The 24,608-nt window shown below is 40.7% G+C and overlaps 1 protein-coding gene and 1 long non-coding RNA gene across 2 annotated transcripts in view; one reads left to right on the top strand and one right to left on the bottom strand.

Annotated features, from left to right (window-relative positions):
* Positions 1 to 386: 386 nt before the first annotated feature.
* Positions 387 to 23,005, top strand: LOC121737273. The gene is made up of 3 exons (XR_006037115.1): positions 387 to 402; positions 5,343 to 5,351; positions 22,891 to 23,005. It is a non-coding gene; the product is annotated as an uncharacterized LOC121737273 (long non-coding RNA).
* Positions 16,122 to 24,608, bottom strand: part of LOC121737272 (G-protein coupled receptor dmsr-1-like) — a 49,806-nt gene continuing 41,319 nt past the window's right edge. Inside the window, exons 6-7 of the mRNA XM_042128896.1 lie at positions 21,229 to 21,589; positions 16,122 to 16,627 (exon numbers count right to left, since the gene is read on the bottom strand). Coding sequence (XP_041984830.1) covers positions 16,413 to 16,627; positions 21,229 to 21,589 — 576 coding nt within the window. The 3' untranslated portion in view covers positions 16,122 to 16,412. The remainder of the gene's footprint in view (positions 16,628 to 21,228; positions 21,590 to 24,608) is intronic.

The raw sequence follows: 24,608 nt of genomic DNA, 5'->3' as shown, positions 1-24,608 counted from the left end.
ATATAGATGGCATTTATTTTCTTCACATTTACTTACTTAGTAGTTAATATTGTACCCGTTATAGAAATTCATATTAAGAGCCTGTTTCACCAGTTTCTGATAAAGCGCCTAATAGGCTATTCACAACTTTTTTGACAGATTCTCCATACTTGATCTGTCAAGTTAATTGGTGGATAGCCTTATCAGGAACTGGTGAAACAGGTCCTAAGACGTGTTATTGAGCATTATATTATACGCTCTCTATAATAATAATATTTTCATAGCAGGTACTTAAATATTAGAACAATAGAGATTACAGGGCGTTAAAACAAACTGATAATACTTAAGGGTGTATGTGTCCCTTGTAATGTATAGTTTAGTCTGCGTTTCCAGTTTCCACCAGAGATGTGTTGCAAGGAATGTGTTTTTGAGAACCAATAGAATCGCTTCATTGACGAGAGCTTGCCATAACATCGCTCAGCGCGGCGATGCTATTGGATCTTAAAAACACACTCCTTGCAACACATCCTTGGAGGAATCGCAGCCTTACTTTTAGTATATCAGCGCTGACATAGCACAATTGTTTGTGATTTGTATGGGCAGTAGCACCAGCGTCATGAATTTGGCCATACAAAAGGTAAAACAAAAATTTCTCACTCAGTCAACCCTATACAGGGGATTCATACACACCCTTAAGTATTATCACTTAGTTTTATTATACTCTGGAAACTATATAGAGGTTATATAGTTTACAAACTAGTTAGTAATAACAAAGTAAAATTATTTCGTCAATGCTATCCAAAGGTCTAAAGCCCTAAAGCCCCACTTCATATTCTGTCTATATTGTACTAGCTGTTGCCCGCGACTTCGTCCGCGTGGACTTTAGTTTATAGTTGTTCCCGTACATCGATTAATTCGTTTACGCGCAAATCAGAAAAGTATATTGTGTAGGAACCGCACATTTTTCCGGTGCAAAAAACATTCCTTGTCCCAGATTCAAATTAGTATCCCCAATCTCCATGCCAAATTTAATCAAAATAGATTAAATAGTTTAGGCGAGAATCATAAAAGTTTATTGTGCTGGAACCGTACATTTTCCGGGACAATATGTATCCTATGTTCTTTTCCGGGACTCAAAGTATCTTAATACCCAGCAAAATGGGTCCAGCCGTTTACGCGTGATGTCGTGACCACGCGAAATATAACGTTCCGCGCAGCTTCGCCCGCGTAAATTAGATATTTCACAGACCAATGAGTCCACAAAAAATAGCCTATGATCCTTTACGTGGTCTACTTCTTATCTGTGCCAAATAACAGAAAAATTGCTTCAGTAGTTCGTGAGATAAGCCCTTTTAAATAATTTATCCCGTTTTTTTCCACTTTTCCATGTATTTCTTCGCTCTTATAACGTTATATTTCTTCGCTCCTATTAGTCTTATCGTGATAAAATATAGCCTATAGCCTTTGTCGATGAATGGGCTATCTAACACTGAAAGAATTTTTCAAATCGGACCAGCAGATCCTGAGATTAGCGCGTTCAAATAAGCCCTTTCAAATAATTTCCCCCATTTTTCCCATTTTTTCCTCAATTTCTTTGCTCCCATTAATTTTAGCGTGATAAAATATACCCTATAGCCTTTTTCGATAAATGGGCTATCTAACACTGTAAGAATTTTTCAAATCGGACCAGTAGTTCCTGAGATTAGCGCGTTCAAATAAACCCTTTCAAATAATTTTCCCCCGATTTTTCCACACTTTCCTCTATTTCTTCGCTCTTATTAGTCTTAGCGCGATAAAATATAACCTATAACCTTTCTCGATAAATAGGCTATCTAACACTGAAAGAATTTTTCAAATCGGACCAGTAGTTCCTGGGATTAGCGCGTTCAAACAAACAAACAAACAAACTAACAAACTCTTCCGCTTTATAATATTGTTACGTGCTAGGGTTCGAGGATTTGGAGAGAAAGACCTGGTGACTCTCTTGAAGACTTTATTAACACTGCACTAAACACTAGGTCACAACACTTAGCACTAAGTCCAAACACTAATCACTAGGTCCAATCACTAAGCACTATCACTGTCCTAGGTCGTAGCCAAGTCGCAGGTTTCACTGGTTCACTCACTATTGTCACTCCGAAATCGCCTTGATGAAAGCTCGAAACGAACTGAACTTGCCGGGCCTGCCTGCGGCTCTTTTTATATGGCGAGACGAATTCCAGAAATTTCCCGATTCACGTAAACAAGTAAACAACCGTGGGAAATTTCTAGGCGGCTCGGGCATGTACCACAATAAAACTGCCGTCCTTGCGATAAGTGCAGTAAGTTGAATTTAATTTAGACCTTATGGACTCAGTCATAAGGTCTAAATTCAAACACGCTAACAAATAAAGGGTAAACACGTAAACAAACATTGGACCTTTTTAGAAGGTTCGAGTATGTACTTGCGCACCACGTGTCCGTATACCATGTACCGTAACACTACTCCCCTCTTAGAGATGCTCGTCCCGAGCATCATTGTTACTGCCATGGTAACGCGCCAGACGGTTCCTACGACTACTCCTGGTCTGTGGTCCCTTTACAGCAGCGCAAGTAATACATCTGTGGCACCAATCCTGCACATCATCTCTCCAATGCAACCAGAAGAATCGTTCTCGCACTTTCCTTAGCATCCTCTTGACGCCTAGATGACTCCCTGATACGCCCTCATGTATCTCGCGGAGAACATCTGGTACTCTTGCCCTTGGGACAATTATCTGAAAATAGAACTCTCTGCCGTTAGCCTTCTGCCATTTCCGGTAGAGTAGTCCGTCCTGAAGTATCAGACTGTCCCATTGCTCCCAGTACGCCTTAGTGACAGCGCCAGTGGGTGCAACCTCACTCCAGATTGGTTTTATGTCACCCCGTTTCTTCCATGTGATGATGTGCCGAAGGTCGTCATCTTTTTCTTGAGCCTTTCTCATAGCTTCATTCTCCATGTGCCCCAAATTACTTGTTCTCTTTGTTCCGCTCCGTGCCTGGGAGGTAACAGTTACCGGGGCTTTCTCCGCGTCATCCAGTACTCGCCCCTTAGTTCTGGATTCTATTCGTTCCCCATGACTCCGGGTAGGGGACGAAACCGCTTGCTTCTTCAACTCCTCCATTTGTTCCTCGATCCTTTTTATCCTTGCCATCTGGGTCTTCTTCCGCGGACAGTTTAGCTGAAGATGGCCCCTCTCACCACACTTATAGCACATGGCTTCAAGTCTTTTCCTCGTAGAAGCCTTAACTTCCTTGACTTCTTCAGAGACCTTGTGGATCTTATGGGTCTGCCGTATGTCATGGCGCACAGCCTCGACTTCCAAAGCATGCGCTAATGCTTCCTTTAGCGAGGTATGGTGACCAAGTCTTACTGCAGCCCTGACCTCCAAGTCTTTGATTCCGTCGACAAATCCTTGAACAATATTTGTGTCGACCATCTTGGTGTCGGCTCCTGGATATGCCTTCCTGACGAGTTTTTCAATTTCCAACGCCCATTGTTGAAGTCCTTCTCCTGAACGTTGGACTCTGTCACGCAGTTGGGCACGAAACACGTGCTCCAGGTGTCGCTCCCCGTATCTGGATTCAAGTGCCTCCATCAGGTCTTGAAACCCATTTCCTGTATGCGCTTCTAGGACCGACAAAGCTTGCCCTCTGAGCGCAACAGTGAGAGCGGTCAGGCGTTGTTCATCATTCCATCCGTTTGCGGTAGTAACAGTCTGAAATTGCCGACGATAAGCGTTCCAAGAAGTAGTGCCGTCGTACGGTGGCACCTTTACTCTTGGTCCTTGCGCCACACCAGTGACTCCACTAGACACCGCAACTCCCGTAGTTTCTAGGCGCACTACTCTCTTCTGTAGTTCTGTGAATCCGGTTTTCAAATTTTCCACAACCGTCTCTAACCCAGTAACTCGTTCTTTCATTACGTCGACATCTTTACGAAGCTTAGTCACCGTGTCACTGACATCCTTTATAGCTCCAAGGGCTTTTTCTTGGAGGTCTTTTTGTTGCTCTTGTGATTCTCGAATCGCTCTGATTTCAGCACCGAGCTTGCGTTCTTGTGACTCTTGTAAAGCGCCGAGCTTGCGGTCTTGTGACTCTTGCAAAGCGTGAATTTCAGCTCTTTGAGAATCTTGTAAAGCGCCGAGCTTGCGGTCTTGTGCCTCCATCATTGCCTTTTGAGAATCTTTCAACGCCTGACTTTCAGCTTTTTGAGACTCCTGCAAAGCCTGAATTAATTCAATTATGCTTTCCAATTGAAGAGCCATTTGAGGGGCCGTAGAAACTACGGGCGTAGCAGGATAGATGGAACTAGTCGACGGAGCCTGAGCAGGCGGGGCCCAGTGGGCGGCGCCAGTGGGCGTGGCCTGAGTGGGCGGGGCCTGGTGGGCGGAGCCAGTGGGCGTGGCTACGGCCAAAGTGGGCGGAGCCTGGGGGGCGTGGCCAGTGGGCGTGTCCCGGTGGGCGGAGCCAGTGGGCGTGGCTTCGCCAAAGTGGGCGGAGCCTGGTGGGCGTGGCCAGTGGGCGGAGCCATGTGGGCGGGGCCAGTGGGTGGGGCCTGCCTCTCAGTGGGCGGAGCTTGGTCCCCAGTGGGTGTGGCCTCCGCAACTCCTCTCTCGGAGTCAATGGCAGCAGCTCGCTGCGCCCTTGTCCTGACACTCCCCTTGAAGTCCTCTCTCGGAGTCAATGGCATCTCCAAATCGCACTTCTGACACCAGTTGTTACGTGCTAGGGTTCGAGGATTTGGAGAGAAAGACCTGGTGACTCTCTTGAAGACTTTATTAACACTGCACTAAACACTAGGTCACAACACTTAGCACTAAGTCCAAACACTAATCACTAGGTCCAATCACTAAGCACTATCACTGTCCTAGGTCGTAGCCAAGTCGCAGGTTTCACTGGTTCACTCACTATTGTCACTCCGAAATCGCCTTGATGAAAGCTCGAAACGAACTGAACTTGCCGGGCCTGCCTGCGGCTCTTTTTATATGGCGAGACGAATTCCAGAAATTTCCCGATTCACGTAAACAAGTAAACAACCGTGGGAAATTTCTAGGCGGCTCGGGCATGTACCACAATAAAACTGCCGTCCTTGCGATAAGTGCAGTAAGTTGAATTTAATTTAGACCTTATGGACTCAGTCATAAGGTCTAAATTCAAACACGCTAACAAATAAAGGGTAAACACGTAAACAAACATTGGACCTTTTTAGAAGGTTCGAGTATGTACTTGCGCACCACGTGTCCGTATACCATGTACCGTAACAATATTAGTATAGATGAATTATATAGTACTCGTACCTAAGGCCCGTATTTATAAACTGCTGTTATATGATACGCCCTCAGCGTTTTAAGGTATTCCATAATCTGTTTTCCATACCTCCATATCTAAATATACAGGGTGTAACAAAAATAATTGATAATATTTTAGGGTGTGTACATGTTCCTTGTAGAGAGTTCCCTGTGTACTTTTGTATGGGGAAACTCGTGACGCTCGGGCTCCTGCCCATACAAAAGTTAAAAAAATCGTATTTTAGCGCTGCCACTTTCACAGTGAACTCTCTACAAGGAACACGTACACACCCTAAAGTATAATCACTTATTTTTGTTACACACTGTATATAACTCAAAGGTGATTGACTGACTACAGACTAACATAGTGATCTATCAACGCACAGCCCAAACCACTGGACGGATCGGGCTGAAATTTGGCAGGCAAGATGTTATGACGAAGGTATCCGCTAAGAAAGGATTTTGATCAATCCTACCCCCAAGGGTATAAAATAGGGGATGGGAATTTTGTATGAAACTGTGTCAATTTAAAACCGATCGGGCTGGCACTTTGATACCTAATTAATAATAATACTTCTTCGAGCGAAGCCGCGAGCAAAAGCTATTATAAATGCGAAAGTGTGTCTGTCTGTCTACAACCTCTTCACACACAAACTGCTGAACCGATTCTGCTGAGATCTTCCGAGAAAGGAGGATACTTTTTATCCCAAAAATGTACGGTTCCCGCACGACGTGGGAAAGCCATGCTTCGGCACGAATGGTCTAGCTCGACCGGAGAAATATCACGTTCTCATGGAAAACCGGCGTGAAACAGCGCTTGCGCTGTGTTTCGCCGAGTGAGTGAGTTTACCGGAGGCCCAATCCCCTACCCTAATCCCTTCCCTACCCTCCCCTATTCCCTTCTCTTCCCATCCCTAGCCTCCCCTATTACCCTATTCCCTCTTAAAAGGCCGGCAACGCACCTGCAGCTCTTCTGATGCTGCGAATGTCCATGGGCGACAGAAGTTGCTTCCCATCAGGTGACCCGTTTGCTCGTTTGCCCCCTTATTTCTTTAAAAAAAAAAGATAAATGAATTTTGGCACAACGGTGTTGCGGGCGTTGGCGTCGAGTGTGAGGAGGTGACAGACAGACAAACACACACTTTCGCATCTATAATATATAAGTTTATATATTAAAGAAAACTCTAATTGTTTATATGTTTGAGGTAAGAGTGGTTTATTAATATAGGTATAAGATCCTTTACGAATAAAATAACTGAACTCTCGTTGTTTACACAGAGTATCTGGGAAGCCTTATACAAGATGCAGTATAAATAGAAAAATATGAGAAAACGTCTACACGTGTACGTTCATGCTTTTGTTTTTAAGGTTCCGTGCTCGAAGAGAAAAAGGTTCAATTAGGGAAGAAATACTTGTGAAGCCGTGAGCAACTTATTCTTTTGATAATTCAAAATAGTTTTCTTAAGAATTATTTTTATACTAAATACTTTTTGAACATCTACATTGATGGCTACTGGTTCTAAAGAAACTGAGAACTAACCCAATCAGACTGGCGTAAGAAACTCGCACGGGGCCATCTTTCACCAGATAGGTCCAAGATAGGACTGAAAGATTATTCTGAAGTTTAAAGCATAAATGCAAGTTATGAATTTTTCACAGCTGATAATATATATCTGTTGCGGCTATCACAGCGAAGAGTATAAGAAAAAATAGATAACCCATACTACTTCCAAACTTTTGAAAATAAATTTTTTACTTACAAACAATTTTTATACAGAAAAATAATTTTAATGTCATTAATAATGAACCCTTCGTGCACGTGTCTGACTCGTTCTTGGCATGGGTTTTGTTTCTATACTGTACTGTAATTTTATATTAATTGCTAGATGACCCGGTGAACTTCGTACCACTTCCCTACTTATTTATTTAACATAGCGGCATCTATTGAATATTTACTCAATCCAGTCAATAGATATCACTATTTGAGTCAAAAATCTGAGAAGAATGCTTTGGAGCGAACAGATAATATTTACTAAGGGCCTGTTTCACTGCTTCCTGATAAGGCTATCCACCAATTAACTTGACAGATCAAGTATGGAGAATCTTAATCGAAAAGAATCGTAATTTTATACGTGGGAGAGCCATGCTTCGGCACGAATGGGCCGGCTCGACCGGAGAAATATCACGTTCTCACAGAAAACCGGCGTGAAACAGCGCTTGCGCTGTGTTTCGCCGAGTGAGTGAGTTTACCGGAGGCCCAATCCCCTACCCTATTCCCTTCCTTACCCTTCCCTATTCCCTTCCTATCCCTACCCTCCCCTATTACCCTATTCCCTCTTAAAAGGCCGGCAACGCACCTTCAGCTCTTCTGATGCTGCAAGTGTCCATGGGCGACGGGAGTTGCTTTCCATCAGGTGACCCGTTTGCTCGTTTGCCCCCTTATTTCATTAAAAAAAATAAAAAAAAAATCTGTCAAAAAAGTTGTGAATAACCTATTAGGCACTTTATCAGAAAGTGGTGAAACAGGCCCTAGGTATCAAAATATAATTGACAAATAATAATTTGCAATAAAATAATATTGTGACTATAAATTATTATTGAGATGTAATGCATAGCATTACATCTCAATAATAATTTATAGTCACAATATTATTTTATTGCAAATTATTATTTTCCATGTTAAATCAAATTGCACTCGGTGTACAAATCAAATTTTAAATCGGTTCAGTAATTTACGAGTCCATCACGGACAAACATCGTGATACGTAATTTTTGTATTTTAATAAAATAAAGTTGCAATACATCATTTTCGTACAGCCCTACGTGCTACGCGCGTAGCACGTACAGCCTGTAGCCCTACGTGCTACGCGCGTAGCAGTGCTACGGCGTAGCAGTGCTACGGCGTAGACTACGGCTCTCGTAGACTCAAGCAAACTTGTAACATAAAAACTTTTTTTTTAATTTTATGTAGACCATGGACAGAGGACACGTTTGGGTACCGGAAAATACACACGTTTTTAACAAAAGGTTAAACGTTAAAGGTTAACGGTTCCTAAGCAACAACTTGTGCTTATTAAGTTGCAAACAACATAATACATTATAATATTATTATAAGTGGCACGCTGAGAAAATTATCTAACACAAAATACAATTTGATTGAAAATAAATTAAGATGAAATAATTATTTTCAAAGTTGATATAAAATTTGTTTGTCAAGTTTAATGAAAATATAAAATAATTATCGAAATAATTAGGTTTGAAAACTTTTAATTAAGTATAACACCTTTGAAAGATCTTTGTTGGTGTTATTTAACCAATCAATCCCCAAGCCACATAGCGATTGAAAATCTATTGTGTCTGCGATTCCCATGATCAAGGTATTAATGCTATTTAATGTGATCGCACATATTATATCAACACGCACGCACCGAACACGCCGCATTTCGTGTAAGTGTCTAATCCCACTAGGCCGAAGAAACGCGGCTGAAGTTCGAATGATTACGCCTGCAATGTATTTTAATGTTGTAATTCGGCCGCGTATTTTCGGCCTAGTGTGTTTAGACACTAAGGTATAAGCGGTGAATTCGACGCGCACTGTGGCACGCACAGCGCTGACTTATTTTTAATATTATATATTATGAAATCAATAAACGAAATCTACCTGACGTAATATTATACAACACTAGGTTCTATTTTAAGTCAGGCAGATCTTAAAAACCTCGTATGTCAGAAAACTCCTGGCTTGGTCTGAAAATTTTAGTTTTGCTCTCAAATTTGGCAAAATAACATATTCATTTTGCAATCTTTTTTTTTTTATAAAATAAGGGGGCAAACGAGCAAACGGGTCACCTGATGGAAAGCAACTTCCGTCGCCCATTGACACTCGCAGCATCAGAAGAGCTGCAGGTGCGTTGCCGGCCTTTTAAGAGGGAATCGGGTAATAGGGGAGGGTAGGGATGGGACGGGAAGGGACTACGGGAGGGTAGGGAAGGGAAAAGGGTAGGGGATTGGGCCTCCGGTAAACTCACTCACTCGGCGAAACACAGCGCAAGCGCTATTTCACGCCGGTTTTCTGTGAGAACGTGGTATTCCTCCAGTCAAGCCAGCACATTCGTGCCGAAGCATATACCACGTATAATACTAATAGATAAAATTAAATAAGTTAGCAAAATTACATGATGTTGTTTGTTCCTCAACCTTTTATAAGGGGTGTTTCAAATAAGATATATTAAGCCTAAAGGCGGTGACTCAGGGTGTTATTTTGAACATTTTTATATCTACGACTTTTGGAAATTGGTAAAATAAAATTTGCTTTTCCATTGTAAAAAAATCACGTGACGAACTAAGTTTCTATGAAGAATCAATATTCTTTTCGCGAATGTCAAAAAGTCGTAGAACAAAAGTCGTTCAGAATCACCCCTTGAGTCAACATCTTATAATAATAAAAATATACGTGGGAGAGCCATGCTTCGGCACGAAATCGGCTCGACCGGAGAAATACCACGTTCTCACAGAAAACCGGCGTGAAACAGCGCTAGCGCTGTGTTTCGCCGAGTGAGTGAGTTTACCGGAGGCCCAATCCCCTACCCTATTCCCTTCCCTACCCTCCCCAATTCCCTTCCCATCCCTACCCTCCCCTATTACCCTATTCCCTCTTAAAAGGCCGGCAACGCACCTGCAGCTCTTCTGATGCTGCGAGTGTCCATGGGCGACGGAAGTTGCTTTCCATCAGGTGACCCGTTTGCTCGTTTGCCCCCTTATTTCATAAAAAAAAAAAAAAAAACTATGGAGGCTTCACACCACGTCAGTCTGGCCCCGTGGTAAGTACCTGAAGGACTTGTGTTACGGGTGTCAGACAACGGAAACATAATATATTTAAGATTTTTATTATAATACATAAGATTTATCATTTAATACATATCCAAGACCCACGAACATTGAAAACTTTTTTGTTCCTTCGGCGGGATTCGACCCCCGGCTCGAGCTACCAACTCGCCCACCAACTGAGCCACAGAGGTCGTCGAATCTCTTTCGGCTTTATATACGGCATATTATAATTTGAAACACTCAGCAAAGTATTAGGGAAGTGGTAATATTGCCTGCCGCTCACATTTCAATCATAGGAAAGCCATTAGTGAAACTAAATATTTTAACAAAAAACGTAAAGGAATGTATTATCTTACTTTGTTACGAAAAAATACTGACAAAGGGACAAAAGGATCATGTAATAAGAAGCAATAAAGGAAAAAAAATCCTTGAATACCTGTTCCCGGGTAAATCTTCGTAAAAGGGAAAACTAACACCATCTAATAAGGCTTTTTGCATCCATCCATACTAACACTAAAAATGCGAAAGTGTGTCTGTCTGTTACCTTTTCAAGCCCAAACCGATGAACCGATTTTGCTTCAATAGCACATACGGTATTCTCACAACATGACGTGGGAGAGCCATGCTTTGACACGAATGGGCCGGCTCGACCGGAGAAATACCACGTTCTCACAGAAAACTGGCGTGAAACAGCGATTGCGCTGTTTCACGCCGAGTGAGTGAGTTTACCGGAGGCCCAATCCCCTACCCTATTCCCTTCCCTTCCCTCCCCTATTCCCTTCCCATCCCATCCTTACCCTCCCCTATTACCCTATTCCCTCTTAAAAGGCCGGCAACGCACCTGCAGCTCTTCTGATGCTGCGAGTGTCCATGGGCGACGGAAGTTGCTTTCCATCAGGTGACCCGTTTGCTCGTTTGCCTCCTTATTTCATAAAAAAAGAAAAAAAGTGGTCTTGGTCGATTTAGTGCAGAGGAATGAACAGGCCAATAATTCATCTGGGACTAACCATATGCGGGTTTCCTCACCGGACACAGATGTATTTCGATGTCTTCCTTCGCCGTACGAGCGTCCGTACTGTATCCTTTAAATTCGAAAATATGTCTCATTAATACACCCGGGATCGAACCTGCACCCTCTCGAATGCAAATATTACCCGCTAGAAACGCCATCTAGATAAATAACGTCATAATTATTATCATGTTATTTGACGTCGGTTTTCCGCCTTTTATAAAAATAAATTTTAGGCAGTAAGCATTAAATTGTCTGCATGTAATTTCAATTTTGTGAAATATTATTAATATTTAAACCTTTTGTACCTCGTGGTTTGTGGTACGCCTTGGGAATAATAAATTTCTCCTTCTAACCTAATTAACGTGCAAAATATCTGAATTGAAATATAATAGCTAAAATGTTGGTTTTGTTGAAACGCAATATAATATACAATACTTGATAACAACCGCAACTGCGTTGCGTCAAAATCAGTTTATCGCGGGGGAACCGTACATTTTTCCGGGATGAATAGTATCATAATGTAGGGACCACACATAAGTGCATGCTTGCATTATTAACTTGTGTTACGTGTTAACTACTTTTGTTATGTGTTTTATAATTAGTCTCTCTCTAACCTCCGTATGAGGAACTTATGAATTGTGTTTTGTGAAGACAATAAATAGTTTATCCGGGGCTTGGCGTTTATTTTATCTTTCTGTCATTAAACTCAACATTGGTGACCCCGACGTGATCCAATGTGGGATTATGCGTGGCCGCCACAAAGGAAGATCTTACGTGGTATGCCCGGTCAGGCCGAAGCCCACGTGATACATCTCAGCTGTCGTAAATATACCGACGCGCTCAGAAAACTTCGATAACGCGATGCAGGAATGTTAGATGAACTGTGGTTACCGCCACAATAATATAGGAAAGGATCCCAGAACTCAAAGTATTTCCACTCCAAATTTCATCAAAATTGGTTTAGCGGTTTGGGTGTGAAATAAGGTCAGTCGTTATGCTGTCAGTAAGTCAAATAATAGATATACAGACAGACTGACAGACACACTTTACCATTTTTATTATCGACTAGCTGTCCCCGTGAACTTCGTGTCACTTTAAAACCTTCCCTGGGCTTCTACGAATATTTTAAGACTAAAATTAGCCCAATCCGTTCAGCCGTTTTCGAGTTTTAGCGTTGTTAACGCAATTTAAAATCCATTTTTATATATACTTCTATAGACTAGCTGTTCCGGCAAACGTTTCTTTGCCATATAAAGTATTTCGGCCGTTTATTTTATTGAAGTGACTAAATAAGTATGTCACCATGACAACGTCCATCGCTATCCCGTCGCTCAAACAATGGTTGCCGTCAGTCTCGAGTTGTAATAATTTACTATTATTTATTCAACAAATGCACTTATCAATATAAAAAGTACCCAGTAGCCGATTCTCAGACCTACTGAATATGCATATAAAATTTGGTAAAAATCAGTAAAACCGTTTCGGAGGAGTACGGTGACCAACATTGTGACACTAGAATTTTATATATAAAAAGATAATGTATATACCTACAATGTAATAAAAGTAAACATAAGGAAGTGATAATAGTTTAGAGCCTAAAGTATTATCACTTCTTTTAACCCTAAAGTTTAGGGCATGTATGAGTCCCTTAGTTCACTGTGCAAGTAGCAGCGCCGAAAGAGTTAATTAAAAAAAAATTGTGTTTAGATATAAAAAATCATGAAAATCATGAATTTGCCCATACAAAAAACATAAATGCTATTATATTTCTGCGCTATAATATTATAAGTACTCATTGGCATAACATGCTAATATTACTAATGCAGTGTCTCCATATAATGTGCTGATGTGGACGACATGCCATCATAAATATCTCTGACCAGATGTTACTACTTACTATGTAATTCTATTAACATATCACGTACAAACCATGTACTGTGAAGAAATTAAGTAATTATTATGATAGACTGTTTGAGGACAAAGACAATAAATATTTCCCCCGGTAAAATATACGGTTTCCAAGTGATAAATGAATACGATAAAATCAGTGAGGAAATCAGCAGAAATACAAGTCTAAAGGAAAACGTAAGTACATTACTCGTAATCACTAAAACACCCGAATCTATGAAACGTTCTAAACAATGCACTTTGCATTTTGCACCTTGTTCAACTTCAAAGGAAATAGAATAGTAAAGTAAATATCTTATAGCCCGTGGATGTACGCTGTCGCCGGTCCGTCAATAAGTGCTAGCGGGAAGCCATCGCGACCGCGACGTGACCAGTGAGTAGTGACTCAATTCAACACGTTGCTAAGGGTTGATTCAGACCGTAAAGCGACGCGTAGATGCATTTCTAAATTTGTATGGATTTGACAGATTTAAATTGCGCCAGACGTCTTGCGAATCTGTCAAATCCATACTATTTTAAACTTTCGCGTTGCATTATAATTAAACTTTTTTAATCGGGACTTAACGCGACTTATTCTAGTAGTAATGCTACTACGAGTACATACTTTTTCTCGACGTTTCGGCCGTGTTGCAACGGCCGAAGCGGACTGCAGGAGCGCGACGTCTTCATTTGCACCGGGCGGTTTGTTCTACGACTACCCTCGAGTTGTCCAATATTTGTGTTCCAATACACTGAAAGTCAGTAGGTTCACTGCGACACACAACAACCGCCCGGTGGAAACGAAGACGTCGCGCTCCTGCAGTACCTACGTGACCACGGCCGTTGCAACACGGCCGTGTGTGTAAAAAGTATGTACTCGTAGTAGCATTACTATTTAAATAAATCGCGTTAAGTCCCGTTTAAAAAAGTTTAAATCCATACTAATTTAGAAATGCATCTACGCATCGCGGTCTGAATCAAACCTTAGACCATGGTAACGTCCAAGCAACGTCAGGCGCCTCTACGTCGCTGCAAAGCGCTGTTTTTCTTAAAGTTAAGTTTAAAACAGCGCTTGCAGCGACGTCTTCCGACGCTCGGGAAATACGATCGTTGCCGAAAAATTACAAAAATTTCTATGCGCATTATCACTTTGGGAGCACTGTACCACAGTATGGTTATACTGTTCTAAATAAGATAAACAAGAAAATCTAAATAATTATTTACCGTTGTAGTCCATACTGAGCTTTGTAAAAGTGTTGAATTGAGTGTAAGGAATATATCAATGGAACAAAATAACACAAAACTATTACAAACATTTATTTCTTTTAGTAATGATATATTGTAGATTAACAATAATAATAATTAATATAATTATTTAACGTTATTTTATACAATCGTAAACTAAAAATATTACAAAAATTATACAATATATTGACTATAAATGCTGTAACAGATTCGTATATTTTCCACATATTTATAATAGCTATTTAAATTATTATATCTTACATAATTAAGTATTTTTATATATTATGTCGCAGTCATCTGGTTAAATCTGCTATTTGATTGAATGACTAGCGAATTCATCAAATAAAACCATTTAATTTACAATCAAAGACATGACGAGTTGGCCTTTAGTTTTGACGTTAAAAGTTACAATCAACAACTTGAAGAGTTGGCCTTTAGTCACCCAATGAAATATTTTTATTCAGTGAACGCGCTAGTCATTCACTCAAATAGCAATTTTCCCGTTTTTTCCGTTTTCAATTTCCCGGCCCTAAAGCCTCCATTTACGCAAAAAATGACAGTTTTAAAATTGTTATACTTACCCGATTCATCCACTAATGTCTTCAAATTCTCTCCACACAGTAGTAAAAAACTGAGATCTTTATAAAAGACAGACATTTATAGATAAAAGAGGAAATTTTACTGTGAGATATTCAATTTATTTTTCTTTGGTGCGAGAATATATTCTCGTGATACAATTTATTTGAATCAACCTTTGTTATATTTACCTTTTTGTTATTATAATATGGTCGCTGTTAAGCATTTGTGTTACCCTCAACAATTTTTGTTGAGTTATGAATGCAGTCTTATTCTATATCATTTAAAGAACATGACTGAATTCTTAACTTAATACGTAATTTTTTGAGGGATGATACACAAAATATGCTTAACAGCGTCCATATTATGCGGATCCAGATGTGGATGTGGATTATGGATACGTCTTATAGTGATGAATTACTTAGGACTTACATGAGACTTTCAGAAAATTATAATAATGATTTATTCATGCGTTCAGACAATACACATTAAGGGCCTTATCACACTGGCCATTAGCGAGCGATTTGAAAGCGACGCGATTGCGCGGCGTGCACGCAGCTTGCCTTCGGCGTTTTGGACACTCAGCAGCAAAACGGATTCTGACGTCACTCCCTTATAGACGAGTCTACTATAACATATATAATAATAATCTGTGTAGACGAGGTACAAAATGGCGTCCACGCCACGCCGCGACGACGCAGTCGCGTCGCTTTCAAATCGCTCGCTAATCGCCAGTGTGATAAGGCACTAAAGAATTATCAATTTTACAAAATTTCGATAAATAATAATTTTATCTGTTGTTTTATTGTACGTAAGTAAAAATTATTATATTTTATTACGAAAGAACTAACAGACAGTTGCGTAACTCAAACATAAGGCATTTATATACAACAGCTAATAAGTTTCTTGACTTAGTAAAGACGAAATTAAAAACCTCTTACATTGGACTGAAACCGTTAATAGTTAATTTTATACATGATACAGTTTATTGACTGTATCATGTAAAATTATTAGTTCATATTTATATAGGACTCCGTCAATATTCATATTTTATTTACATTCTCATAGGGCCCTTACAAATCCTTTTTATCCTAGAAAACCCTTCTCAAAGAATACACCTACAGAGTACAAGCTTATAGCATAACAGCATAAGAAACGGGAAAGAATCGACATACTGACAAAATCTGTCAGTATGTCGAATTTTTCCCCGTTTCTTATGTTGTTATGCTAAGCTTGTGATGAAATTCTTCTTTATTCTTCCGTAGAAAGGAACCACTTCTACAAGTTGTAACAAAACTTAGTGATAAGTAATACTTTAGGATGTGTATAGGTCCCCTGTATGGAGTTCGCTGTAAAAGCAGCAGCGCTGAAAGAACCATTTTTTGTTATTTGTATAGACAAGCGCCCGAGCTTCATGAATTTTGCCATACAAAATAAAAATAAAAAAGTTACTCTTTCAGCGCCGCTATTATCACAGTGAGCTACAGGGGACCCATACACAATATCCTAAAGCATCATCACTTAGTTTTGTTACATCCTGTATAGTGACCATGCCTACTAGGGTTGCCAATTAAAGTTTACACATAAGTCGTCTGCAGTTCCGTCTGCGAGCTCGCCCTGGGCTTCTCCCGCCACAGGATCTGTCGGAAGGTGGTCCTGAACTGCTTGGACATGGCACAGTACAGGACGAAGTTAATGGCGCCGTTCAGCAGGGCCAGGGCATCCATCATCTCGCCGAAGAGATCGTAGCAACGTTTGAAGAAGCAACGCCCTAGCATGCCGCTTAGGAGACCTGTGGGAGAACGTCTAATGATATATTACATAATATTAATCCTTACTAATATTATATATGCGAAAATGTGTCTGTCTGTCTGTTACCGCTTCACACCTAAGGAGTGAGCACACTGAGACGGGCCGTGCCGGGGCTCAGCGTGCCGGGGCTCATCGCAAAAATCCGCCTCCATACAATTTGTATGGAAGCGGATGCGCGTATCGCACACTGTGTCGGGGCGCAGCGGATTTCCGCATCCATACAAATTGTATGGAGGCGGATTTTTGCGATGAGCCCCGGCACGCTGAGCCCCGGCACGGCCCGTCTCAGTGTACTCGCTCCTTTAACCACTTCGATCACAGAGATCTACATTAGTAAAAGCTTAATTTTTTTGGGTACATCTATCTTTTTTATGAAATAAGGGGGCAAACGAGCAAACGGGTCACCTGATGGAAAGCAACTTCCGTCGCCCATGGACACTCACAGCATCAAAAGAGCTGCAGGTGCGTTGCCGGCCTTTTAAGGGGTGATAGGGGAGGGTGAGGAAGGGAATAGGGGAGGGTAGGGAAGGATTTTTTTTTTATGAAATAAGGGGGCAAACGAGCAAACGGGTCACCTGATGGAAAGCAACTTCCGTCGCCCATGGACACTCGCAGCATCAGAAGAGCTGCATGTGCGTTGCCGGCCTTTTAAGAGGGAATAGGGTAATAGGGTAGGGAAGGGAAAAGGGTAGGGCCTTCGGTAAACTCACTCACTCGGCGAAACAGGCCGAAGATGCCGAAGATTGTCTCTCCTACGTCAAAATATTATCCATACTAATATTATAAATGTGAAAGTGAGTCTGTCTATCTGTTGCCGCTTCACGCTTAAACTGCTGAATTGATTTTGATGAAATTCGGTATAAAAATACCTTGCGCCCCTATAGAAAGGACATGGAATAGCTTTTATCCCAAAATGAACGGCTACCGAGCGATAAACTCGTTTTGACGCCAGCCTACCTAGCATACGCCAACGAGATATCTCACTCTCGAGATAATTAAATTTTGTCATTATGAGACGAGTAGTTACTCGTCTCATAATGTCAAAATCTCGACATTATCTCGACCAACCTCTATAAAAATGTGTTATTTCGATGATAGATCTACGCGAGAAAAAATGTTGGTCATGCTAGGGTCAATAGAAATGAAGAGACAAACCATCAAACATCGAGAAAACATGTAGAGTGAGATATCTCGTTGGCGTATGCTAGGTAGGCTGGTGGTTGCGGACGTCATGTAGCATAATATATTATGTAATAATAAACTACTTATAATATTTAAAATTAAATAACTATTATTAGAACTAACCCATCAATCCCCAAGTGACACCCGACTGTCACTTAACAATTGAAAATCAGCTATTGTGTCTACTCCACGATCGAGGTATTAAAATTTTTTTGTTACATTAATATCATCATTTCTATTCAAATAATATTTTATTGTACGTTTTAAATAGCGTGGCTTCAATAGAGATATATTTCGAGAAAGGTATTGGAGGTTTTTCCTGGAAATCCTGCCCTCTGGCGTAGCGGGAAATCAGGACATAATTACGTCACGACGCCCGGCGCCCCCGCTAACTGCGATGTAGCGACGTTGACACTTCGTATTATTAAGAGGGCGACTAACCCCAAAAATTAACCATCGTCCTTCTCTCTTTACACTCACGCCCGTCTTTCATATGCCAGGTGAAAAAGAACGACGCGGATTCATCGCCAAATTAGTTTTTTCTCAAAAACTCGATAAATATACAACACGAGCTTTTGCCCGCGGCTTCGCTCGCGTTAAGAATTATTATTATATACAAACTTTCATCCCCTATTTGAACCCCTTAGTGTTGGAATTTATCAAAATCCTTTCTTAGCGGATGCCTACGTTATAACATCTACCTGCATGCCAAATTTCAGCCCGATCCGTCCAGTGGTTTGGGCTGTGCGTTGATAGATCACTATGACAATCAGTCAGTCACCTTTGAGTTTTATATATATAGATTTTAAAAATCCGGTAGGTCGATATCTCAATGATATAATTTTATACAATGTCTTAAAATATTAATTTAGTTCAATGCACGGTTATGGCAATAAATGAAAAATTTGTGAAAATTAGATGCATCTTTGTAATTTTTTTCTATCGAGAAAAATATTTTAAGATATCGTGTTTTTGCTCAGATCGAATTTTCGGAAATAATATAATGTAGCATCTAATTTTAGAAAATGAAACAATTCGGGGCATATTTTCAAGTATAAAGTATAAAAATAAATTATAAAATCGACATTTTAAGGTTAGTCGCCCCCTTAAGGGAGATCGCAGACGACAGATTATTTGTGCGATCGAGTCTGCGGCGCCCATACAGTCGGCATGGCGCGGGCGCGCGGCCGTGCCGACTGTATGGGCGCCGCAGACTCGGTCGCACAAAAAGTATGTCGTCTGCAATCTCCCGTAACGTGACAAATAACGGGTAGGTTCCGAAATTTAACCCAGTATAACTGCTCTCATGACGACATTTGCGTGATTAGTATACCATCATACTGGTTTAATTTGGCATTTACGGTAATCGCATCAACGATATCTGGGGTAGGTTCCTAAATTCAACCCAGTATGCTTTAGGCATTACTCATGACATACAGGATTGACGTCATACTGATGATTTATTCCCAAATATACTGCCAGTGCATTGACGTATAATATGACTTGGGATGTCAATTGTCATGTTATTATATTATGACAATCTGTATGACGTCGGCTACACATAATAAAACATCTTTATTTTTAATGTACCGCTCCTCAAGTTGCATTTCGTTGTAAGGTGTACGTCGATTCTACTATAAACTAATCCTATCATAATTATTCTAATCCCTTTATTATAATAACCAGCGGGGCTTAAATGGTCGCTTTGGAGAGTCATATTATGAATCATAATATGATTAATTTTTTTTCAATGGCAAAATGGTCACTCTGCTTGCAATTCATGTCTAGTAAAACGTACTAATTTGGCATTCGTCAATTTAACAGTTTTGACAATTCATTTACTGAATAGATTGAGAGGAATTGCTATCAATGTGACCAGCCGGCCTCGCCACGCTGTTCTAAGTTTAGATGTCAAATATTTGAATAGCTGTCATACTCGATTTACACTCGCGCGCGAGCCACGAGGCGAGCCGCAAGACGCGCCGCGAGCCCTGAGTGTAAACTCGAGCTCGCGGCTCGTCTCGTGGCGCGGCTCGCGGCTCGCAGGGCTCGCATCGGAAGCGATTTCCAAAGGAGCTCGAGGGGGACGCGAGCTTTGTGTTTACACTCGCGCTTCGACGCGAGCTGCGAGACGCGCCGCGAGCCGAGCCCCGAGACGCGAGTGTAAATCTCGTATTAAATAAAAGTTTCGTTTGTTGTCTCGAGACCTTTTGAAGAGAATCACAACTTTATCAATACGGCATTTCATTCTATTTTAAAATAACTTTTATCTCTTCAAATATCACTCCATCGAAGCACATTATCACGTTTCTATTTCTGTAATATTTATTTAACTTTAAATTCAACGAATAAGAAACCAACTTTGTTTTATTCTAGCTGTGGATAATAATTATGATCAAATCGTAAGCGCTGCATTAATCAGTAAATTATGTACTGGAAAGACTAAGGACCACCAAGATACAGGCTCTGCCTAGTTTGGGGTCCATTGTAATTTGTATGGCTTACTACATAACTAAAACAAAACTGTATAATAAAACAATTTACCTAGATATTGTGTGTAAACTAAAGTTACTTTTGAAAAATATTGTAAAAATGTTATGTTATGTAATGGTTCAGAAATAAAAGAATATTTATTAAAAAAAAAAAAAAAAAATTATTTATTTATTGTGGTGACTGTTTATTTATTTTGAACTTAGAATAAGCATGCAAAAAGTTTATATTATTGTTTTGAGTGAAAACTTTGAAATAATCTTTATAAATATAAAATGTTATGTAAAGTTGTTTTTAAAGCACTCTCCTTTTTTAACTTCTTTAAAAATAATTGAGCAGCTTTTGTTAGCTAAGAACCCTATATTAAAACAAACTAAGCTTTTAACCTTCCATAGCTCGACTAAGAAAACAACATCATTACCTTCGATCACTAATATACAAGATACACAGTCCCATACAAAACCTCTCGAAAATCTGTCGCCGAGTAAAAGTGTTTAAAAAAGTATACATTTATCTAAAATCAACCTTAATTATAGTTATTAAAGATATTTTTATAAAACAATGTACAATGTGTGTTTACAAAGCAATAAATTTTTACGAACGACGCACGCTTCAAACTAAATTCAACCATCGTCCATATGTCTTAAAGTTTAAATTATTACAATTCCAAAAAAGCAATAATTTTACGGCCGCATGTCGCCGCTGGAACAGGGTGAAGTGAAGTATGAGTGGATCGACTCCACTCGAGGCCGGCTGGGACATGTTTCCCAGCGGAGCGTTCGAGCACTACTAAATCGAAAGTCCACCAGAATGTTGCATTTGGTGCTCTTTTAGTGAGGTCGTTTTTTGCCGCGGACTGTGTATCTTGTATATTAGTGATCGAAGATTATTACCAAACAAAAGACTCACCAAGAATCCCCTGAGGGAACTCCGTGAGCAGAAACAGCAATAACACAGCGACGAGCATCCTCGTCGTCCTATCCGTTCGCCGCTCAGCCTTCGAGCGCTTCGTTGGCTTCCTCGTAAATATATTCCCATTGGACGGACAAGCGTTGTAGCCCTTCAACGCTTTTTTCCGACTCTTCGTCCGGTATAGGACTCGGATGAGCCAAGCGCTGATCACAGTGAGTATGACGCAAGGTAGCAGTTTGATGACGACCGCGTGAACCCAGAAGTTGATCTGGTAGAGGCTGCCGTCGTAGTTGGAGTCCACGTAGTATACCTTGAGGGGAGGACGGTCGAAAGTGTAGTCTTGGTGGATGCTGAACACCTGAAATTCGAAGACGTAGCAGTGAACACCTTGAAAATTATGAGCTAAATAAAAGATTTCATAGGCAGATGGCGGATGGACGTTGGTCGGACTCTAATCCGATCCAGTAGAGCTACTATGAAACCGTTTTGAGACTCAAACAATCGAATGAGATACCGTGTCCTGCTCTAACAACATCATTTCACGTTTGTTAGAGTAGGACGCGGCATTCTCGTACGATTCTTTGAGTCTCAAAACTATGCGTTTTCGTCTTCAATTTTCGTCATCTTCTTTCATTCAACTTTCATTTTGGCGCATTCAATAATTGAATGCGTCAACGAACGCAACGCCAACATTGTCATTTTTGTTTTTTGGATACGGTCAGAGGGCATGCGTCGCGAGCATGCCTCGCGTTCGCTGTTGACTGCGCTATAACGCATGCTCTTGACGAACAGAAAACGGCACAGTGTTGGCAAGCTATTGACCAACAGAGACGATAGATACATTGAGGTTGCGAGGCGTTAAGTTTTAATTCAATTCAATTCTTTTTTTTTTTTATGAAATAAGGGGACAAACGAGCAAACGGGTCACCTGATGGAAAGCAACTTCCGTCGCCCATGGACACTCGCAGCATCAGAAGAGCTGCAAGTGCGTTGCCGGCCTTTTAAGAGGGAATAGGGTAATAGGGGAGGGTAGGGAAGGGAATAGTTGAGGGTAGGGAAGGGAATAGGGTAGGGGTTAGGGGATTGGGCCTCCGGTAAACTCACTCACTCGGCGAAACACAGCGCAAGCGCTGTTTCACGTCGGTTTTCTGTGAGAACGTGGTATTTATCCGGTCGAGCCGGCCCATTCGTGCCGAAGCATGGCTCTCCCACGAATAAATTCATTTATTTCAGATTTTCATCCATAGTGTTAGTTACAACAATATGTCCTTATTCTAGTGTTAGTAAAATATAAAAGAAATTGGAATTTAATGTGCCATTCATTCTTTGAACAAGCTGCCCGCTGGCCTACACGCGCGTTTGTGAAAACTGCGATCAGCGACATTTGAGGTATAAAATCGAGCCCATGATCGAAAATTTTTGCTGAAAGGAATCGGCGCGCGGTAACGCTCTCTTGCGACTGCTAGAAGAGAATCTATCCCTGGCCTACTATTTCATCTTTTTATTAGGGTTCCGTAGCCAAATGGCAAAAAACGGAACTTTAATATTTTATTTTCACCAGTCTTCGGGAGTGCAATCCATTTTTGACCGACTTCCAAAAAGGAGGAGGTAATACGTTCGGCTGTATGTATCTTTTTTTAGGCTGCGTTTCCACCACAGATCCAATAGAATCGCCGCGCTGAGCGATGTCAGGGCAAGGTCATGTCAATAAAGCGATTCTATTCGTTCCCAAAAACACATCCCTCGCAACACATCTCTGGTGGAAACACAGCCTTAGGCTATTGCATACGAGTATAGCTTTTATCGCGGGTTTTGAGCGCGGTGACCGAATCAAGAAATAACGTAACGAAAATAAACCTTACACCCCCTACTCCGACTGGCACAGCAGAGCGGGATTGAAAGCCGTTCATCGTTCCAGGTCGGCAGACTTCGGCACGGTGTTTGTGTGCGTGCGGCTAGACGTATGCGTGTAGACTAGCTATTGCTAAGCAATTACCACACGTATTTTTAGAACGAAGTACCTTATCGCGCGTTAGGCGTAATATAGGCGGCTAGACAGAACGATATTTGACCTCGACACTTTTTATTAGTACCTGCATGGTAGGGCAGAGGGCGTTGATAGTGTTCCTGTGCGTCAACTAGATGGCGTTTTTTGAGAATAAACAGCGACGCGTTGTTAGTATTCCTGGGCGTCAATAAATGGCGTTTTTTTAATAAAATTTTTGAGTGCAAGTATATCATGTATACAGGTTTTTTGAACATAAGAAATAACTTCGTTCCATTCGGGTGTCCCTTGACACCTCTCAAGTTTTTTTTTTTTTATTAGAGAAGGTCGATCTAGTAAGTACTAATCAAATCGGATAATTCTTCGTTGTCCAGTAATTAAGAATGTAATTCATTACTACCGCGGTGAAGCCTGAAGCAATCGGGTACAAATCCCAGTAATCCTTCACTAATGACCACAGGCTGGCATTGATTAAGTCGAAGTGAGGACGTAATGAGACTGTAAGTCCAAATTGAACACAATAAAATACTAGTGGGATATCTATCGGCTCGTTTCTTGGAAAAAAAATCATTTTTGCATGTTTTGTAAGTACTCGTATATGATATTATATTCTTATAATAATATGTTGAAGATAAGGTCGCTAAAATTCGTTTATAGCGGTTACTACCTCGTATTTCCGGTATAAAAACTGTTACGTAGTATATGACATTCTCTTTGATAAAAACTATCCGATTTCCTATTTCAGGATTTACTGACACACAAAATTTCATAAAAATGGTAAAGCGATGTAAAAATAAAAACGGGCAAAAGGCCCACCACACATTCCCACCACTACAAATCCTGTGTCGCCAGGATCAACAGTGGTAACCAACCACGAAAACCCTTTGATATGATCTCAGGGATGCCCGAGGGACAAGCTAAATCTGTCTTGGGACCCGCAATGAAATTAATCAGAATAATGATAGGAGGAGTAGGAGATAATATCTAATTTCCCTCCCCAAGCACAGCGGGAGACAGTCAAATTGTAATGACATTATAATGTCCGAACAAGAGTGGGAGCACCACGGGAAAAAAAGCGATGTAAGCCTACATACTGAAAGACAGACTGAAAAACAGGCTGATGGACTTATTTAGCATTTATAATAATACTAGCTGTTGCCCGCGACTTCGTCCGCGTCAGTAAAATGTGATAACAAAGATAATAAAAAAGAGAAAAAAAAATCCCCTTTTTAAGGTTCCTTTATAAAAAAAGTTAAATATATCCTCCTCCTTTTCGGAAGTCGGTTAAAAAGTAGCCTAAGTTATTCTAATGTGCCTAAAAAGTCCCGTCAAAATCGCTCCAGACGTTTCAGAGATTAGCCGGAACAAACAG

Source organism: Aricia agestis, chromosome 20, assembly GCF_905147365.1.
Source record: "Aricia agestis chromosome 20, ilAriAges1.1, whole genome shotgun sequence".
Taxonomy (NCBI): Eukaryota; Metazoa; Arthropoda; class Insecta; order Lepidoptera; family Lycaenidae; genus Aricia; species Aricia agestis.
Note: the sequence above shows the minus strand (reverse complement) of the source record. Positions and strands in the feature narration are given on the sequence as shown.